The 19604-nt window shown below is 36.0% G+C and overlaps 1 protein-coding gene across 4 annotated transcripts in view; it reads left to right on the top strand.

The window, feature by feature from the left end:
- LOC149551636 (Pyridine nucleotide-disulfide oxidoreductase family protein) overlaps window positions 1-19604 on the top strand; it is a 171235-nt gene that overhangs the window by 133910 nt on the left and 17721 nt on the right. For all 4 annotated transcript variants that reach the window (XR_016352783.1, XM_089787141.1, XM_089787142.1 and 1 more), the window contains exon 11: window positions 5025-5092. Coding sequence is in view for 3 of the 4 variants with exons in the window: in XM_089787141.1 (XP_089643267.1) it covers window positions 5025-5092 (68 nt within the window). In the remaining variant the exon portion in view is untranslated. The remainder of the gene's footprint in view (window positions 1-5024; window positions 5093-19604) is intronic.

Below are 19604 nucleotides of genomic sequence, written 5' to 3'. Positions count from 1 at the left end.
TGAGCCATTGCATTACCACCTTAATATGGGATGCTTCAGTGCCATATTTCTAAGATCCGTTTTGGTCAAATTCGAGCATCTTGAAATATAATAAGTTTTAACATATTGTCATGTTTCATAAACATACCCAAGAGTAAAATTATTAATTAATCAAAAATTTCAATTTGTAATGTTAGTAATCTTTAGATACTAATGAATATTGTATTAACAAATTGAATTATCTGTAAGAGTGGCAAACTCTCTCCGCATTGAGCGAATCTGGGCAGCAATCTCATCATCTAACATCTTTCCAATGCATCGGAAGAACCCAACCTTCACCTTATCATTCTGAAGTGGTGTAACTCTACCAGGTCTAAGAATGTACCACTTAGGATTCAGTGCATAGGCATCCATGTGCAAAGGAGATTTCAGCTTCAAACACCTGCAATGAATGATAGGTTGAATGTGCTTAGTATAGAATGCTAGAGTGTGGTCCCTCTCACGCAGAACAACCTTCATGGAATTGATGCACTCGTAAACTTCTCCAAGGGTAGGTGAATATACATCACCATATCTTATGACCTCAAAAAGTGGATAAATAATGGAGACTATGTATTTTGCATCAGCCCAAAGCTGATCACTCTTCACTGTCTCCTTCACCCGCTTCCCTTGTTTTGTTTTGGACTCAACTGATTGATTCCATTTTTGTGTTAGAACCATAAGTTACAGTGGCTCCTGCAACTCAACCGTTCTCTCCAAGAGAATGTAATGTTTTAGGAACTCCTCCTTCGCAAAGCCCTTGAAGAGTGCATTTGAACTATAGTGACTGCATTATTCATTACATGCACACAACATAGAGTCCACTAAATATGTCTATAGGCTGCCTCAATAAACCTCTGTGTAGCTTTGCACACATGTGCAAGGACCACATTTTGTGGTCTAACCTCCTCAATAGCCTCCCTAAAGATGTGAAACTGAAAGGCAACATCTTAATGATGCCTTGAACAATCAACTGCCTTCAGAAATTATGGGCCCTCAACACATGTGACCATGATGTTGATGAGTGGACGATGTCTAATGTCCTTCCACCCATCCATAATAATGTTGCAAACCAACTCCATCCAACATGCCTTCATCGTCTCCATCAAAACCCCAACCTTCTTATACTACATATCCAAGAATGTGGTTCCCAACTTGTGCTCACCAGGTGGCATAAATGATGGCGCGCCGTCCTTTGCCAACATGGACATCATCTCCTTATAGTAGGGAGATAGAGTAATATGTAATGGGATGCCATTGGCCAGTAAAAACTCAGCAATGACATCCTTTAGCTGCTCCTTTATGCGCACGTTAAACAAATCAGCAATGGGGTTATTTGTGCTATAACTTCCCGCTTTCCTTTTCCCCTTGCTGATGTTCCCTCCTAAACTATGAATTGATGAAGGAATGGAAGCGGATTCTAATATGTCCCTACTTTCTAATGCAAGATACATGTAGAAGTATCTCGCTGCCCCTGTAATTGCTGAATGGCTTGGACCTATTGCCTACCAGCCAAATATTTAGGCATTGATAGTGCAGTATCATCAGGAATGCCCCATAATTTGTTTATTTCAATTATGTACTTAACATTTATAGCATCTGCAAGGAACTTGCAATGACTCACACCATATCCACTCTTTTAATGCTGCCGTACCATTCTCCACCACAAAAAAATGCATTTCCATTGACGTGTACTGCTACCTGTAGTTGTAGGAAGTAACACTCTGATAGAAAATTGTTTTAGAGGGGATTTGGGATCAAAAGTACCCCTAGCAAATGATGCCAAAGTATCAGAGGGGTAATCAGTAGAAGCTATTCCTGCTGCAACATAAGGAGGTTCAGATTCTTCCTCTGGATTGGCCTCATGCGCAGGATCACACTCGGATTAACTAACACTTTGAATTTCCTCATGCACATCCATTTCTTCTACACTTTTGACTAGAGACCATTTATACATGGCATTTCACAAAATCATGGATTTCAGTCTAATTAGTAAAAAAAAAAAAACTATGTTCAGCCTAGTTTAGAAATTGAAATAAGTTTCAGCAGAAGTTAAAAACATAAAACTGAATTATCAAAGACTATTTTCAGCATAATGCCATAATCAGAATGATGAATGATCATAAACTTAATAATCATAATGCATTCAAAATTGAAATTTTAACAAAAAAAACAATGCAGTCTAGTGACAAATTTGAACATGTTTTTGAAAAAATTTGCAAAAGGATGAAAATCTGAAAATAATTCAAAATGCAAAACAATGTTTTAATAAAAAATTAAAAAACCTACCTTGTGCTTGCTGAAATCACTTGCAAGATTGAATCTTCTTTCTCCTCTTCCTCCAAGAGATCTTGCAATCACTTGCAAAATCACTCTCCAAGCCTTCACAAACACTTCTTCTCACTCTTCCAAACTCTTCTTCTCCTTTGCTCTTAGCTGTTGCAAAAATAGAAATGTCAAATGTGGATGCCATATGAAGTATAAATGTCTTTTGAAGACTTAGAGGGCCTTATATGGGACCAATGTAGTTTAGGGCTAAATTAGAAATAAGAAAAATATTATTTTTTAATACTTTTTTCGGCTCCCACAGCCGGTTGCACCCCGTCATGTCTTGGGTTTGGTTGAGGAATGCCAGGATAGTCACTAGGTACCGTCCTCTCCCACCCAAGTCTCTGAGTACCGGATTGGGATGGGAGTGACAGCGCCGCCGCGGAGATGGGGGTGCTCAGGTGTGCTGCATGCTCATCTCGGGGACGTCCCAACACCTAGTTGGGGTCGGGTGCGCGTCCCCGTGTTACATTAACACAAAAAATCAATCTGCAATATTTTTCATCCTAAATAAGTTATATATTTATGAACATTAACATTAAATTAATGTATCAATCTAAAATTTAAATTTTTATATCCTTCACATTTATGTTAATACTTTTTTTGGTTTTACAATTTTGAGGCTCAACCAAAAATAATAATAACAAAAAGTTACACTTCTAAATATGTCTTCAATTTGAGATTATATGGAACTAAAATTAAATTGTGTGAAACACATAATTTTCAATTATATAATTTGTTTTATGTCAACATCAAACTTATAAGCATATAAGCCTAATTTGAGGAGTGAAACAGAGTGGTTGATGTGGAAATGAAGTATATTACAATACCTCTTCATCCTTTTTCTTCCAAAGATGAGCTTAAAAGATCTTTTTATTTTTCATTTTTCTTCCTCTTCTCCTTCTCCTCCTCTTCGTACTTGGTCTCCTTCCTCTTCTCCTCCTCTTTTGCCGCTTCCTCCTTTATCTTCTCATTCTTGCTCGTTTTCTTTCTCTTTTCGTTTGATGTCTCCTCCATCTTTTTGTGTCTTTGCTGAGAACTATGATACCCAATGCTTCTCACGCCTTTATAAATCCTCTAAAAATAGTAATGTGATGCAAATCTAGTCTCAACAATCTAGAATGATGTAAACAATATGTTAATGGGACATTAAAAAAATGATATATGTATGGAACATGTCATAAATAAGATTAGAAAAAATAAAAATTAATTAAATTAAATTTACTTTAACAATTCTAAATTCGAGAAAATCTTTAAAATGCCTTATGGCATACGGTGGTTTCTCACAAAAATTTGGATCACTTCACCCCCTTTGTATATTGCTTTCACCCCCTATATTTGAGTGCAAATCTCTTGAATCAACAAATTAAGGGTTTGCACAGTGCAATGTACAATTTATTTTTATGTCCCTAATAATTTTGGACAATATCTCTAAGACCCATGATCTTTGTTGACTCAATGAGGATTATTGATAGGTTGGTAGGGAAGATGCATCACATCTTGGAAGCCATTGGGGTTTTCCTAGAATGTAACAAACATAGAACATCTTTCAAAGTAGAGCATAAAGGTAATAATATCATGATAATGGTGATTTATTCTCTTGTTGGATGTGGCTTTAAATGCACACAATCAAGATCATGGTTGAAATGTTGAGTTTGTGGAAGGCGAAAATGACCTAGTGAATGTTGAGGGGTTGACATGTTGGTTGCAAACATTAAGACGGAGATGTTTGGAAGCCTTGCCATAGGTAGGTTTGGGCTTAGACCACGAGGTGGAACTCGTGATTAACCCTTGGACCCATTTGCACCTGTCTCAAGGTGGGATCGTAGTGCTTTTGTTTCTAGAATACTTATTTCATATGCTAGATCTAAACAATTTGTAATGAGGGATAAGGTTCTATTGTATTGAAGTTATGGCTACATGTCTATATGCTTATTCCCATAGGGGCACTTTTTGTTTTTCAGAGAGAGTTCCTACTAGAATACCCTCTTTTACCTACAAGATGCACCAACATTTTATTTTTCGCCCACATTTATATATTAAATTATGCTGTCATCTCGGAGCATGTGAAAGACAACATCAATGACAAGGACATGGCATATTGTTTATGTAAGCAAATCCCAGGTTCTAGAAAGGGCCTTTTGTATTTTAAATTTTAATATAATGGAGGCTTTTTTCAACCCATTGCTAATTTCAATTTATTGCCTCTCATCTTCTCAAATAGCTTTGTAAGGCATATCATATCGTATGCTAAGCAACATTATTCAAAAGCATCCATCACTGGTTTTTTGTGATAACTTTTCTTCTTTTGTGCATAAATGAAGGGCCAACACAATCAGGTTTCCTTTAAGAAGCATGCCAAATTTCAGCTATATGTTTTAGTTTCTTGTGTTACATAAATAAGTCTAGAAACAAACAGCTAACTGAAATGTGTTTTTAACACATTATTATATGTTTACTTCAATTGTTTCATCTTGTGATGTCAAGTTTAACTATACAAAGGGTGAGCATAAATGACTGACCATAAGTGTTAAGTGAGATACATATGGGCTTAGTAAAGTACATTTCTATAAATAGAAAACCTATATTCTTTATACTAGTTCCAATAATGGTTTCTGACTTTTAGATTGACAAAACTTTCAAGTGTATTTATTTAAATTTCTGGGACCAACTTGCAGGTTGGTTTTGAAAAGTGTTGGGTACAAGTCATTGTTTGTAGAAGGATTGCCTTTTGATCAGAGTAAAGGTATTTCAGTTTCTCTATAAATCATGACGGTCATTCTTTCTTTCTTTTTGTAGCTTTTTAATTTAATACTTTATTTTCTGGTATGTTTAAGCGATCATTTTTATTTACCTAGGGGACTTTGAGATCTCTGATTACTTTAAACAAGTGCTCTTAAGGTGAATTTCTTGCTTTTTTATAACTCTGGATCTCTATTTCCACATGGCTTGGCCATGGGTTTGTTTCCTCATAAACAGTGTCTCAAAGGGTGAACTCAAAAGATTTCATATGTGATTCCTATATGTTCTAATGACGATTTCTTGTATTCTTTCCAAAACTAAAATAGTTGTCATACATTTATCCATTCATGCTATTAACTTCATGAAATTCAACTACTTTGTATACATGAATGAAATATGGACAGTGTTGGAAAAACTTAATGTTGAAGGTGTTATTTGGACACCTAGCGATGTTCTTTGTCTTTATTTTTTTGACATTGTGTTTGAAACATTTGATAGGATCAAGGGTCCTCCAATGGTTTCATTCATTGCATATCCTTTGGTGTTTGATCCATAATCACTGGGTTTTTAACCCTAGAGATCATTAAAAATAGATTGTACTAAGCTTATTCTTACCAAAAAACTCTCAGTAGCCTGCCTTAAACGAATTAATAAGCTTACAGCAGTATTAGATGTTTAATTACATAAAGAAATTAGCATAAATATAAGGCACACATACAGTAAGTGAAGCACACCATTCAAGATTTTACGTGGAGAAAACCCAAATGGGTGTGAACTACAGAAGGTTATGCTACAAGCATACTATTAATAAATCAAGATGAATATATGGAGATCTACCATACCAATGCTCTTAGTTGAATTGCTCATTAACCCCACACCATTCAATAAATCAAGGCCAGTAAATGGCAATCTACCATATCAACCCCACAGTCTCCTCTACCTCTGCTTTTTAGTGTGCTTTGGAAGAACGCTGAACACTGTCTTCTGCTATTTTAAAAACATCACGTTTAATATCCCAAGGCAAACAATACTGGAAAAACAGACACATCCAACAAGGATTTGAACAATAATTGAGCACAATTTGAACTTTCTTTTCGATAAGAAATTGTGTACAACAGTTTATGATCTGACAATAGATGAACCTTGGTCTATTATTGATATCTTCTGTGTGGGAAGGTGTAGAAGATGATGCTGACATTGGATTGGACAGACCTTTGAATGTCTGATCAGTTGACACAAGAGTTGATGGCTTTCACGTTGACTTTCCTGATTGGTACTCTAATGGTGTTCTTCAAGTTGATCTCAGGCTCCACTATACAATCAGTCTCTGCAAATCTGCACAGCTTGATCTCTATTAATCTCAGCCACCTTTAACAAAGTTCTCCCTCGCAAAGAGTCCACAATTGCATTTATAGTCATCACCCATAGCTCCTTGTGTTTTCAATCTGAAGTAGTCAGAACGGTCTTAACCTGTGATCATTGCTCAATGTGATGATGAAACTGTGTCACCTTGGTATCATGGGTATAATCAGACTGCCTTGCGATTTTTATGTGAAAAGGTATAGAAATGCCTCCCAAAGTCTATGATCTAATTGCTATGCCCAAATGTTCCTAACTGAGATCCTCAAGTCTGTCAATGAAGTTGTACCAGCTATGGAACTGTACTTTGCAATTACTGTTGGGAAGATATTGCAGCAGCACCTAAAGTGCCAGTGATGGTTGAATGTAGTCTAAGGATATGAAAATAACCTTGAATTGTTTGGGCCCCCCTTGACCTGATGGAACCTTGAATTTCAGCAATTTTAGCTTCTGGCAGCGATCCTTCTTATAATTACAAGAATTGCACCAATCTGGTTAGAATTTCGTATCCTTAAGGACACTTCATGGAACTGGAAAGTTTGAGCAGACTAGGGTGATATTGCACTACTGGAATTGCAAGCAATCTTTAACTCAAAACCTGGAAATGAGATAAGAGACCAAGACATCCATGAAATCTCCTCTGAAATTCTTGTTTGTAGCGTTTTCACATGGTTTCCCTCCAAAAAATTTGAATTACAAATTGGGCCCTTTTGGGAGGGGAATTGAATAAATGTGACTCAAACATGATAATTAATTTACTCTACTTGGGCCTCTATTAAATAATAGATATAACATTTTTCTTATTAATAACCTAGGGGAATCAAATAGATTATTAGTGAATCTTTCATTGGCCTTTGTTATTTAGAAGGGGATATGACATCATGAAGAGTATCTCCTGAGCTAGCTGAACCCTTCAATTGATTCCTTGGCTGTCCTATCTCGTTTTTTGGTTTTTTATAACAGCAGTAGTCGAGCAACTCAATTCCTACCATACTAACAGCTGTCTGATAGCAACTGCTTAACTGCTTATCAAACACATATGGGGGCTTGCCAAACTGATTCCATCTTTGTCATAATGGTCACTACCAAGTGCAAAAAATACTGCCCACAAAGAGTACTAATTCATTGCAACTTCCAAAAGACAGTCAATTTACCAAGAATGCAATAGTTCAATTTCGAGATTTTGGTGAAAGACTCACAAATGACTTGCAGACGGCTCATTGATTACTTGGAAAAGAATTGACAAATTTATCAAGAAAACTCAGTTGTGCTTGTATGATCTTATATGGTCTACAAAATTCTTCATCATTTTGTCTTTGGTTGAAGGGCTTGGAGGCATTTGAGTGCTTGTTTTAGATCTTATGCGGCTCCTAGTAGTGGCATTTATAGCAATATTTTCTGTCTTTACTTATTTTATTTTCAAGGTGTTTTCAGAGAGATGCGAGGGTTATATATCTTGTTTTAGTTTTAAATTTCATTTAGTGCTAGGGCTCAGTAAATAGTTTAGTTAACTTTTGATTTTTTAAAAGATATTTATTGTTGCTCGGCTTTTGTTTGACTTTTTCCCTTTTTTTTTCTAAGGTTGATTTCCATTTTTGTAAAAATGAAGTGCAATTTCCCCATTCTGGACCTAGAGACATAAAAAATCAGAGTAGCACAGCAGCTGCATGATGGTACACAAATAGGGATGATTTGGAACTCAATTTTTAGTTGGAGTTCTGTTGATATATGATAATTTCAGTCAGATTATATTGAACACTAGTTGCCTATATATGTGAATGTATGTTTTACATATATTCACATGTATGTACTTTTCATAATATAATTTGGGAATATGCTTGAATATCAACCAGCATAATTGTATGAGACTAATATGAACTTGGTGCCTATATATATTCTTATTGCTAATCACATGAGTAATCACTTACTAGTTAGCATATACTAACTAATCAAATCCTTTTGGATCAGATTAGTTAGTGTATGCTAACAAATGCATAAACAACTTTCCATTTGAACAGTCATGACCGATCATGATTGGGCTATTGAATACAATATATGTTCCATACATTCCTTGAAAGGAGTATAGACATTGTAATTGATAAATGTTCCATACCTTTCTATAGTCAGAAGACAATGATAGTTGTAGAACTATATTTATCCTATAGCGAACTATCCTAAATTAACATGGTATCAGAGCAAGATGAGCTTGGACTGCAAGTCTGTAGTTCTGTCAAATGTAATACCAACTTGGACGTAATACTTGGGCTCTGATTTTCTCAGTGATCTAGGCCAATCTAAATGATTGAAGAGTTTTTTTATTAGATTGTTGATTCCTGCAATACGGGCATACGCTATTCACTTGGTCAAAGAATTACACTATGCAATATTTTACTAAAGCAGAGTTTTGCATAGGACTATGGGAGAATGAAATATTTGCACCAAAACCCCAATGGAAAACCACATGAAATTGAAAGTTTATAATTTAATATTGTGACAAATTAAACACTTGGCCTTTGTCAGGGAGTTTGGGATGGTGGGATTCGATAATCAACACAACGGAAAACAATTCCAAGAGTAATTCACAACCATTAACACCATGTGACTTCGTTACTTATTGACAACAGTCCTTGACAGTGTGTCGAGACTATGTATCATGAATCAGAACATATATATCGCTAAATGAAAGTTCATCTTAGGGTTGAGGATGAAGCTAGTTATTCGAAAAGGATCATAACTTGGGTTGTGAATATTATGGTTAATGTATTATGTCACTTCTACATCGATGTAAACTGAAAGCATTTGATTAAAATAATAACGGATATAGAATAGAAGACAGATTGTTATGTTATCACATATTCTTTGCAATCAAATGGGTTTGCATATCGGTGACCACCAATGGAGGGTGTTCCTAATTCTATGTCAAAACACTACTTGTCAAACAGATTTTGTAGTGACAAATTTTTTACCAAGAGATCCTTGAATAAGCAAACACCGAAATGTTATTGATACAACATGAATATTAAGCATTGATATTTGACACGATCCCTCAAATAAACTTGTGTCAGGAAATTACTGGATTCCTCGGTTGTGCGACTAAGGGTGCATTCAGGGTTGAATTATCGATCAAATAAAAAATCATGTTTTCCTTCAAGTAGACATATTGAGAGAAACTAATCCAGAGCATCTATATATGGTAGGCCTATGCATAGAATCTGAGAGCATGACAAAGCATGTATGTCTAAATAAAGTCTTCTCTTTCCCAACCATTGACTAGAGTGAGTACTCGATTACTACTTCAAAATCATCAACATTGAGAACAAGGTCGAGCTCAAAGAAAAATTCGAGCACATGACGAGAAGTCTATGATAGAGAAGAGGTACATGTATCTGACGGAGATCTTAAAGGAAAATCTCAACCTATGCGCATACAAGATACTCTTCCCTGTTAAGCCCCAACAAGACATTTGTGATTTGATGCAACAATTCAATTACTTATCTCACTATACTACATGAACAAATGAAGCTTGCTAATACCATTGCGAAAGGAGAAATCTTTAATTGCAGTTCAACAAGCAAGTTGCATATTCAAACAACATAACCTTTTGAAGCTTGGAGTAGAAAATAGAACAACTCAAGGTAAAATATGCAAATCATTGGCTTGCGAGGCGTTCATTTTTTTGACAACATATGTAGGCAATCCAACAACCCCTCCATATATGAAAAGATTAGCTGGTCTCTCTAAGAATGATGGAATTCATGCTAAAATGCAGGACCCAATTTGTCAGTGCCTTATGGACATGGTGGACCGGGGACTATGGGTGCGTTTAGTGCCTTTCATAGAGGTGGGTAATAGAAAAACTATCATTTTGGAAAAGTTCCATGTATACATTAGTAATACAAGATGGACAATCGTAGAACCATTGCCAAATTGTCTTCTGGTCTCTTTGAATCTGCAGAAACAACTCATCTCCCCTGGTACTTCATTCATAACTATTTTCTATAGATGCAAAATCCTTGGGAATGATTTTTATTTTACTATTTTCACAGTTGTATAGAAAACAATTTGATGACCATGGTTGTACCCTGCTTCATTATGCATCGATGGACAATAATAGCAAGATTGTTCATGTTGTATTTTTGTTTATAATATATTGGTAGATACCAAGAACATTAATGGAAATACACCTTTGCATATTGCATTTAATAGAGGACTGATGTGATCAGATTAGCATTGTTGTTGTCATTGACCCGACAACCACAGTCCTTCTTGAGAGACTAGAGCTCCCATTGGTAGGTATTTGTGAGTCTTCAAAATAGGCTTGAAGGATCTCGTTTGAAAGGAAAGACGATGAATATGGCAGTGGATCCTTTTGATCTAGATTCTAAATGAAACACATCACTTCATTATGTTGTAGAAAACCTTCCAAATAATAGGGAAAACATTGTGAAGGGATTTCTGTCCTAAACTCAAATGGTGAGAAATATATCTTTCATGATAGGAAAATTTGATATAATGCAAAGTTTTTCAACATGATAAAAGAGTGGGAGTTATGCATTGTTAGGGGAGTGATAACCAATGTTCCATTCCCATTTGAACCATATTTGGAGGAGAGATGGAAGAGAATAGACACCTTTAGAGTAATATCTGAATAACATCATCTTATATCATATATATGGACCTTCATTGGAGCAACTTATATCAAGTATGTTAATGTCCAGAGGGATATTCTTCCAAGAAAAGAAGAATGATGCATTAGGAATGTTATTGAGGCATATTTTCGGGACTATGAAATAAAGACAAGTCAAGGGGCTCTTCCGTTGAAGAGGGAGAAGATTGCAATGAAATGTTGTTCAAATATTAAGATTGGTCGTTCAGATGACCTTATGACAATAGTCCAAGAGGGAGCAACTAGAGGATTTGTGACCAATTGACATCCAACGAGTTTGGTTATATTGCTTCAGAGGAAGCAAGCTTCGATGGAATTTTGTGGTCATAGTTCTTCTAAGAGGAAGAATCAACGTTCAGAGGGATTCCGAAAATCCATAATATGAAATCTTTGATGGGAAGGTCAAGAGAATGACGCATAGACTTGGAGCTTTAGATAGAAGGCACATTATTATGAATGCTTGGCACTGCCAAGCTTGGGTATAAATCCAAAGCTTATTGCATTCACTCATGTTACTATGAATTCAGACAAGTGTATTTGTGTACAAGAAACTCTTGCTATGAATAATGTCATGTTCAGAACCAAGAGAGTTGCTTAGGGAGTAGATCATGGAGGTGGTTTCTAGACAAAGTATATTATCACAACAATATGAACGACTAATATTCTCATCAAGTCTCATACCAAGTAAAGTTTGTGCATTTGGAGACTATCTTGGAGTTACGAAGAATGAAGCCCTTGCTAAAGAGTCTTAGCATCAGTGATTTCTTGAAATATACTTTATTGGATTCTTCTCTGCAAGAGAGAGGCTTAAAATGAAACTTTTGTTCCATTCTTTGGGAGTAGATATGGTAGATCCGCCATTTGATATTTTGGATGTCATAACAACACCACATGAGAGAATCTGTGGTGATTTCATCTAAACTTTTGATGTCATGTGTGGGACACCATGACAACACCACGTGGGAGAATCCGTGGTGACTGTGTAAACTCCTTTTTCATATGTGTGACTATGGCTTTATGGGCTCCCTCTGTATATTACTGAAAGGTGACGATCTACTTGATAATGTACACTTGTATTCAACATTGTAGGTGACGACTTTACAATGTCTACTATCACGATGAGTATCATGTTGACTTGATATTCATGGAAATGTCTTGATAGTTAATATCTCATGATCTTATTGATACATATCATGCTGACTTGATTGGTTGTGTATCAATATGTTCTTTATGAGATAATCATGGTGGATATTATCTGACGTAATATCTGTGGATATGTCATGATGAGTTATGGTAGACATCATGCGACGCGATGTCAGTGCACATACCATAACCAGGATATATGAATATCATGCTGACTTGATGTTCAATATACTCCTTGATATCATGAGTGAGGTGATGTGTCATATTTAGTATCTCTCAAGCCTTTTGATGGATATCATGAGACGTGATGCCTAATGCAGATCATTATGTTCTATGTTTTTTATGAGATAATCGTGGTGAGATGCCATGATGTGTTATGGTAAACATCTTGCAACGTGATATCAATGCACATACCATAACCGAGATATATGAATGTCACATGACTTGATGATCACTATACTCCTTGATATCACAAGTGAGGTTGTATCTAAATTTGTTCATACTTAGTATCATCTTTCCTAGCTAAGAGGGAGTGTTGATATATGATAGGGTCGGTCAGCTTATATTGAACACTATTTGCCCATATGTGAATGTATGTTTTACATATATTCACATGTATGAACTTTTCATAGTATAATTTGGGAATACGGTTGAATATCGACCAGCATAATCGTATGAGACTAATATGAACTTGGTGCATATATATATTCTTATTGGGCTTCATATAATAATGACCGCTTAAGGCATATTGCTAATCATATGAGCAATCATTTGCTAGTAAGTATAAACTATTTAATCAAATCCTTTTGGATCAGATTAGTTAGTGTATACTAATAAATGCATAAATGACTTTCCATTTGAATAGTTATGACCGATCATGATTGGGCTATTGAACGCAATACACACACAAACACACACACACACTATCATTTTGAAGGAGTATAGACATTGTAATTGATAAATGTTCCATACCTTCCTACAGTTAGAAGACGACGATATTTTCAGAACTATATTTATTCTTGTTTCTTGATTCGATTGTGTAACAATCTTTTACCATCAACGTTTCGGATCATACTACATGATCCATCACCAGAAACAAGAATTCATTATATTTATTCTATAGAGAACAATTCTAAATGAACAAGCTCAAAGGGTGATGAATACCAGATGTTGAATAATGGACATAGGTTTAAGATTAGCAAAAAGAACATACTTGTAAAGAGTCCATGCAACATTGGATGATTTGCCTTATGGGTGAACATTACAAGATCGTCATTTCAGATAATCAACCTAATTACAGAATAACCATCAGTAATATAACCTTTGGGAATCAGAAACCAACATAATGAGTGAATTGCATAATCAGCTCAATGGCATCTGGCTAAAGCAATGATATATGTTAAACCACTTTTGACATTAGTAATAAATCATCTTGACATTAATTCCACCTCAACATCAATGACAACAATATTTGTAAAAGAAGAAGATAGAACCGTTAAGGTCTTGCACATATTTGAGAGGACTGCATATGAGAGAGTTATTTGAAGGGATTTACATATTGCCTATCCAATGTTGTAGATTTGCAACTTTATATTTGACAGTCCAATTGAAGATGCAAGTGGAGGCACAAATAACAAAAACATTGAGACAAGATTAGCTAGAAAATAACATGATAGGAAGAGGAGCAGGTCTACGAGGGTAGACTGATTGAGCCATGCATGAGTGAGAATTCAGTCTGTTATTCTCTTGCCAAGGTGTTTAAGAGCAACTTGGCCTAGAAGTAGAGTTCTACAAATCTTAAAGTTTTGCACACAAATGTGGTGACAAATTGTGGATTGAGTGATGGTAGACAATAGACAGCGCATGGTACATGTGTTGATGGTATTGGAGAGATCAAGTGCAACATGGGTTGCATCATTTTGGGCTGTGTATAGTTGGTACAATGTACAGATGGTAGGTGTAATGACCCCATTTCTTAGTTGCATAAGGGTTAAAGGATATAGCCTATTATTGGGTCCTTGTAGGCTGATACTGGTGATTAAAGGACCTTGTTGTGGAGTTATTTGGCTCTCCAGTGGCCAATTGGAGTTTTGGTTTTGTTTTGAGTTACTTACTATTAGTAAGTCAACAAATGATTCCTATGAACTTGGATAATTTAGAGGAGTTATATGATGCTTTCAGATGTTACTTCTAACTTCTGGTTTGGGTTGTAGGATTCTTGGAGGGAGTGTTTATTTTTAGTAAGTCTCCCGTTAGGATCATTCATCATCTTTTCTCTCCAGGGTCATTCCTGTGCTATCAGATTTTTCGATTCTGGTGCTGTTGGGCCATTTTCACAAGTTGGGTGCACTATTGGTTATAATTTAATTATATTTACTAAGGTTTCTATTTTAATTGAAATTGTTTAATCAGCACCCTAGTTTTATAGCTTGTTGGAATCAGGATGAAAAGTTTTAAATCATGGGCACATGAAACAAGAACCTTGTGTGAGATGCCACTATATCAGTGAAAGGGTTAATTTTGGAGCAATGGGGAAATTAAATTAATAAAGTGACTTTATTATTTGTCAACTTTAAACTATATTGTAAACATTCTGAAAAATGAAGCCTTTTGAGTGAAAAGTATAAACATGAAGCCACAAGCTGTTTGATGTGAAGGAGAAGCCATTTGAATTCAAATAATATAAAAACAAGTTCTTTAAGATGGATATTCATTTTTGATGCATTTTTGTATCTTGTTATGGATATTCATGGGCAAGGATTTCTCAGTCACCTATGCACTTTGAGTGGGAAATCCTTGCCCATGAATTATGCCTCATTATTGCTGCAAATTTGACTGATTAACTGGACCGATTAATGCTGGAGAGTTGATGTCTTTTTCTGCTGAAAATAGTTTACATGTTTGCCGTTATAAATTTCTGAATTGAACCACGTGAGTCTAATGTTCAGTTGGGCAAAGTTGGAGGCTTCTAAACAGAAGTCTGAGCTCTAAATAATACCAACGTGGGTTTCTAGAAGGGTTGCAATCAGTTTTAAGGAAGTAGGGATTGCATTTATAGTGCTTGCAAATTCTAGGCTCATTTTGCTATTGGAACAGCTGATGAAGCACTGGATGAGAATTTATGTGTTTAAATCTCAGCTGGAGACCAACGCTGCATTATTCTATATATGGTTCATTGCATTTCGATAAACAAGTGTGTTCATTGTATATATTTGCAATACCTTTGCATAATAAAATATAGAAGAGAGTTTGAAATTTCAATTTTTTTGCATTGTTATATTTTTCATATTCTGAAAAAGACAAAAAACATATATTTGAAAAACACAAAAAATCCATTCTTCAACATAGTTTGAGAAGAGCCAGTAGGGCTCGTTACAGTGTCATCAGAACAATTTCCTGCCATCTTGTGGGAGAGATGGGAGAGACCTTTGTGTATGAAATAGAGGGTTTGTGTAAATGATGGGTAAAACAAGATCAGAAAAATCCATACAAGGTCTTATGCTAGAGCTTAAGCATGCTTTCAATAATGCTTGTGAGACTTATAATTAAAATGTATCATGGCTGCTACAACACCTAGAGATGTTAGATTCTTGGTTTGTGAAGAAAGAAAAAGAAGGCTCCAATATAAGTGACTTCAATCACACAGAAGAAATTATGCAAGAGAAGATGGGTGCTGAGGTTGAGCCTTTACTTAGTGGAGCAGTCACTATTTCTTCTTACACATATGATGAGGGAGATCCTTCTCAGAGGCATAGGTTATGACCGATTGGTTAAAGGACAGCTGCATTGAATCCCATCATCATGAGATAGGAGCTGGTGATCTAGGGAGAGCTGATGACTGTTAGCCACAGTTGATGGCAACCTTACATCAATTGACAGCAATGAAGTTGTTGATGACATAGATACTAAATTTCATGACAATAGTCCTCTATTTGAGCCTAGTGATGGTGTTGATGTCTAGATCAACGCAGACGATTTTGTGGGTATCACCATGAGTTTTGACTCGTAGGATGAGGGTGTTAGTTTTGAGGATTGCATGGAAAATGCGAGTTCTTCTAATTCTGATTTCTATGACAACATTGAATTGGTCAGAGGGTATACAAGTAGAGTATGTTAGTACCTTGGATTTGGGTATTAGTGATGTTATTTATGAGGAAGACGACTGTTACGATGAGTCTGATCTTTCATATCAAACTTTAGGAAATGATTCAGGGAATTCATTGGTTGATGATAGGTCCAAGGTCGTGACTTATAGGGATTTGTAGTTATTTGGGGAGTAGGAGCATGTGAGGAGTTTGATATAGCAGCAACTTCTGCTTTACCAGATGAGCCATTTGGTAAATTACCTAGCAGCAGTACTTAGTTGTTGATGTGTTATTGATGATAATAAACATGATCTTATTTGTTATGAGGTGACTGATGCTGAGACAGTTACATATCACTATGTAGACTGAGGGTCAAAGAGCTTACATGGGTGTTAGGGTGTTCAGAGACATCATTTGATGGGGCAACTGAAGGTGAGTGATAGTCAGATTACTAGAGCCATAGACCACTTTGATGTTGCTCGATAAATGTTGGCTACCTATGGTTGGAGTGCTCCTGTGATAAATGAGCACTACGGTGGTAGCCTTTCCCACAAAAAAATTCATACACTTTGACAAGCTATCGGAATAATGAAACCAAATTACTTGCATTTGTTAGCTAACAAGTTCTACCTTCTTGAGTGGGGTTGCACTTGTTATGATGCTTTGATGGGAAGTAGGTAGTTGAGTTCACTCATGAGCTTGAGGTGACTTCAAAGATATTCAAGAGCACCTAGTTGGCTCTTCAAAAGTCACAGCTTCAATTGAATGAGTTACTATGGATTTATGTCGACTATGGTCTTCACCAGTTATAGATTGAGTTGAAGTTCCTACAATAGTAGTTGGTGATGAGTTGATACCCATGGGTTGTAGCAAGGATGTGGCTACATCTGTCACATATCAAGGTGTAGTGGATTTAGTTGGCATTAGTACTTTGATAGAGAGCTGCATAAAGCCTCTTGTTATATCAGGTCCTCAAGTAGTCAGCGTATTGATAGATGATGCAAGACAGGTTATTGAGAGTCTTTGTGACGTAGAGGTGGATTTGGTTGTGAGTTGTGTGACAGTTCATGACACCACTCCGTCTGCTTTGTTTACCGTATAGGGTAAATGGTTTATTAATGCATTCATACAATAGACAAGAACATGTAACACAAAAGTATTCCTTTTATTATTCGCATGTATACAGAAGATACTACAATATTCGATATGATTGATTACAATGATGATTACAATTCTCATTATGATCCAAAAGTCCATTCCGGATGATGTACATATATCTTCCCAAAGGGGTGACTCAACTGTCATGCGCCCGTTCAGATACAATTCTACCCGTCGGCTACAATATAGATTTTACCGACAACATTCTTCACTAAACACAATATGAGTGTCATCTAGTTTGGAGTTCATCTCTTGTGTTGATTTGTTTTCCTCTCCTAGAAGCATATTAGTTACTTCATCTCATGCAACTATTGGTGATAAACTATTTGTTGAGCCTAAGAGATGGAGGGACCAGTTGAGGGCTTTAGGAGAGAAGTTTGATTCTATTTTGTCTCATTGTGATTGCATCCATAAATATGTTGAGTACCTACTTTGGAGAGCTGAGTTTGAGGAGAGGTAGTATGGTGTTAAAGCCGGTACTCTTATTCATGATTTAAGGTTCATCACGAAGGTGTTTGAGACACTTAAGTCGGAATACCTCCACTTGTTTTATGATGGAGAGTATGATATTAGGTATGTAGAGAGGCTTGACAGGGCATTTGCTCAATCATTTATTTGAGGTTAGAGGTTGGAGTCATCTTCTAATTCCCTAGTTGTTGGTAATGAGCTTTCACATAGATTATTTTATTGTAACAACACAATAAGGAGTGCTTGTAATGTCCCTATTTTAGCAGGTCCTTGTAGCTTGGCAAAGTCAGTTCATCATTGCGACCATCGTGAGTTGACAGTGTGTTTTGAGGGTCTTTGTTGTTTGGCTTGATATTTATAATAAATCAATTGTGGACGATTACTATTTTTAGCACTACAGTGGAGGCACCTAGTCTTTGGCATCTTTAGTGTCGATTGGGTCAATTAAGGGAACTTCATATTATAAGTTATTTTTTAAGGCTATCTTAATGAATGACTTTAGCATTACGTTGTTATAATTTGAAAGTGTATTGGAGAAGCCAAGTTGCATTTTGTATTATAAAAGAGACTACATAAAGGAAATGGATTCATTCTTGGCTATTGCATTTTATTTCTCGAGAAGTTTCTTGAGGGTTTTCATCATGGATTTGTTAGAGGACTGATTCCCCCAAAATATGATTTGAACTTTGAGCTTTTGCAACACAGTAAAGTATTTATATTCCTGCCGGTAATTGAATTGGTGTAGTTGTATACCAATTTGGTTAATCTTGATCTGCATCGTGGGAACTAAAGATTGAAGTGTTTATGACACACTGTTTCAACTATGAATTCAAGAAAGAATCCTTCAGCAGCTGGGCATTGGAATTGTCTGTAATCTGCTGCAAAACGCCATTATTGGAATCTCTTAGTGCTGTGATTTATATTCTTCCTAGACATCAGTTTGCTTGCCTTCATTACTTTTTCATGACTGTGGCTCAAAGGTGAGCAAAGATAGTTGCAAGTGGGCTTTTCTTTCTACATGTTTGGTATTGCATTGGGCGGCTAATCCCTGAAGGTGACGTTGAAGTTGTTGTGGCAGCCATTCCTTGGTTAAGGCTGCGAACTGTTTATCTATAGAGTGATGCGTTTGGGCTTAGAAACTAAAGTTGCAGTGGTGGCAATGTCTCATATAGATGGTAATGTTTGGAGTTGGCATGGGAAGTCTAGGTCCGTTGCTTTAATATCACTAGGTGCCAAGACATAATCAGGTTCCTTAATTGCATTTTCCATGAGTTCTTTCAATTGTAATAATTGCCTGCATGTTTAATTGCAAAATAGTTTGGAATTAAAATAAGAAGTTGCAAGGTTGCCTAATAACTGTTTGATGAAATGCCAAGTGTAGTTATGTGTTTCAGTTATATTGAATCACTAGAATGCATGCCAAGTTTTGTAGAAATGTCTAGTGCTTGTAGGTTCTCATTGGGATGCATGACAAACATTTTTCTTAATATCTATTAGCTGTAATTGTTAATTCAGTCATGCATATGTTTGTCAAAGGTCTGAAACAACTAGCATATCTTTTTAGTAACCACCCTGCATTGCTAGAAGCATTCAATAATTTCATTTGCAGGTTACAAACTTGAAGAAGACAAACAAAG

Source organism: Cupressus sempervirens, chromosome 6 (genome assembly GCF_028749045.1).
Source record: "Cupressus sempervirens isolate cs-2001-9-10 chromosome 6, ASM2874904v1, whole genome shotgun sequence".
Lineage (NCBI taxonomy): Eukaryota > Viridiplantae > Streptophyta > Pinopsida > Cupressales > Cupressaceae > Cupressus > Cupressus sempervirens.
This window is presented reverse-complemented; position numbering and strand designations above follow the sequence as displayed.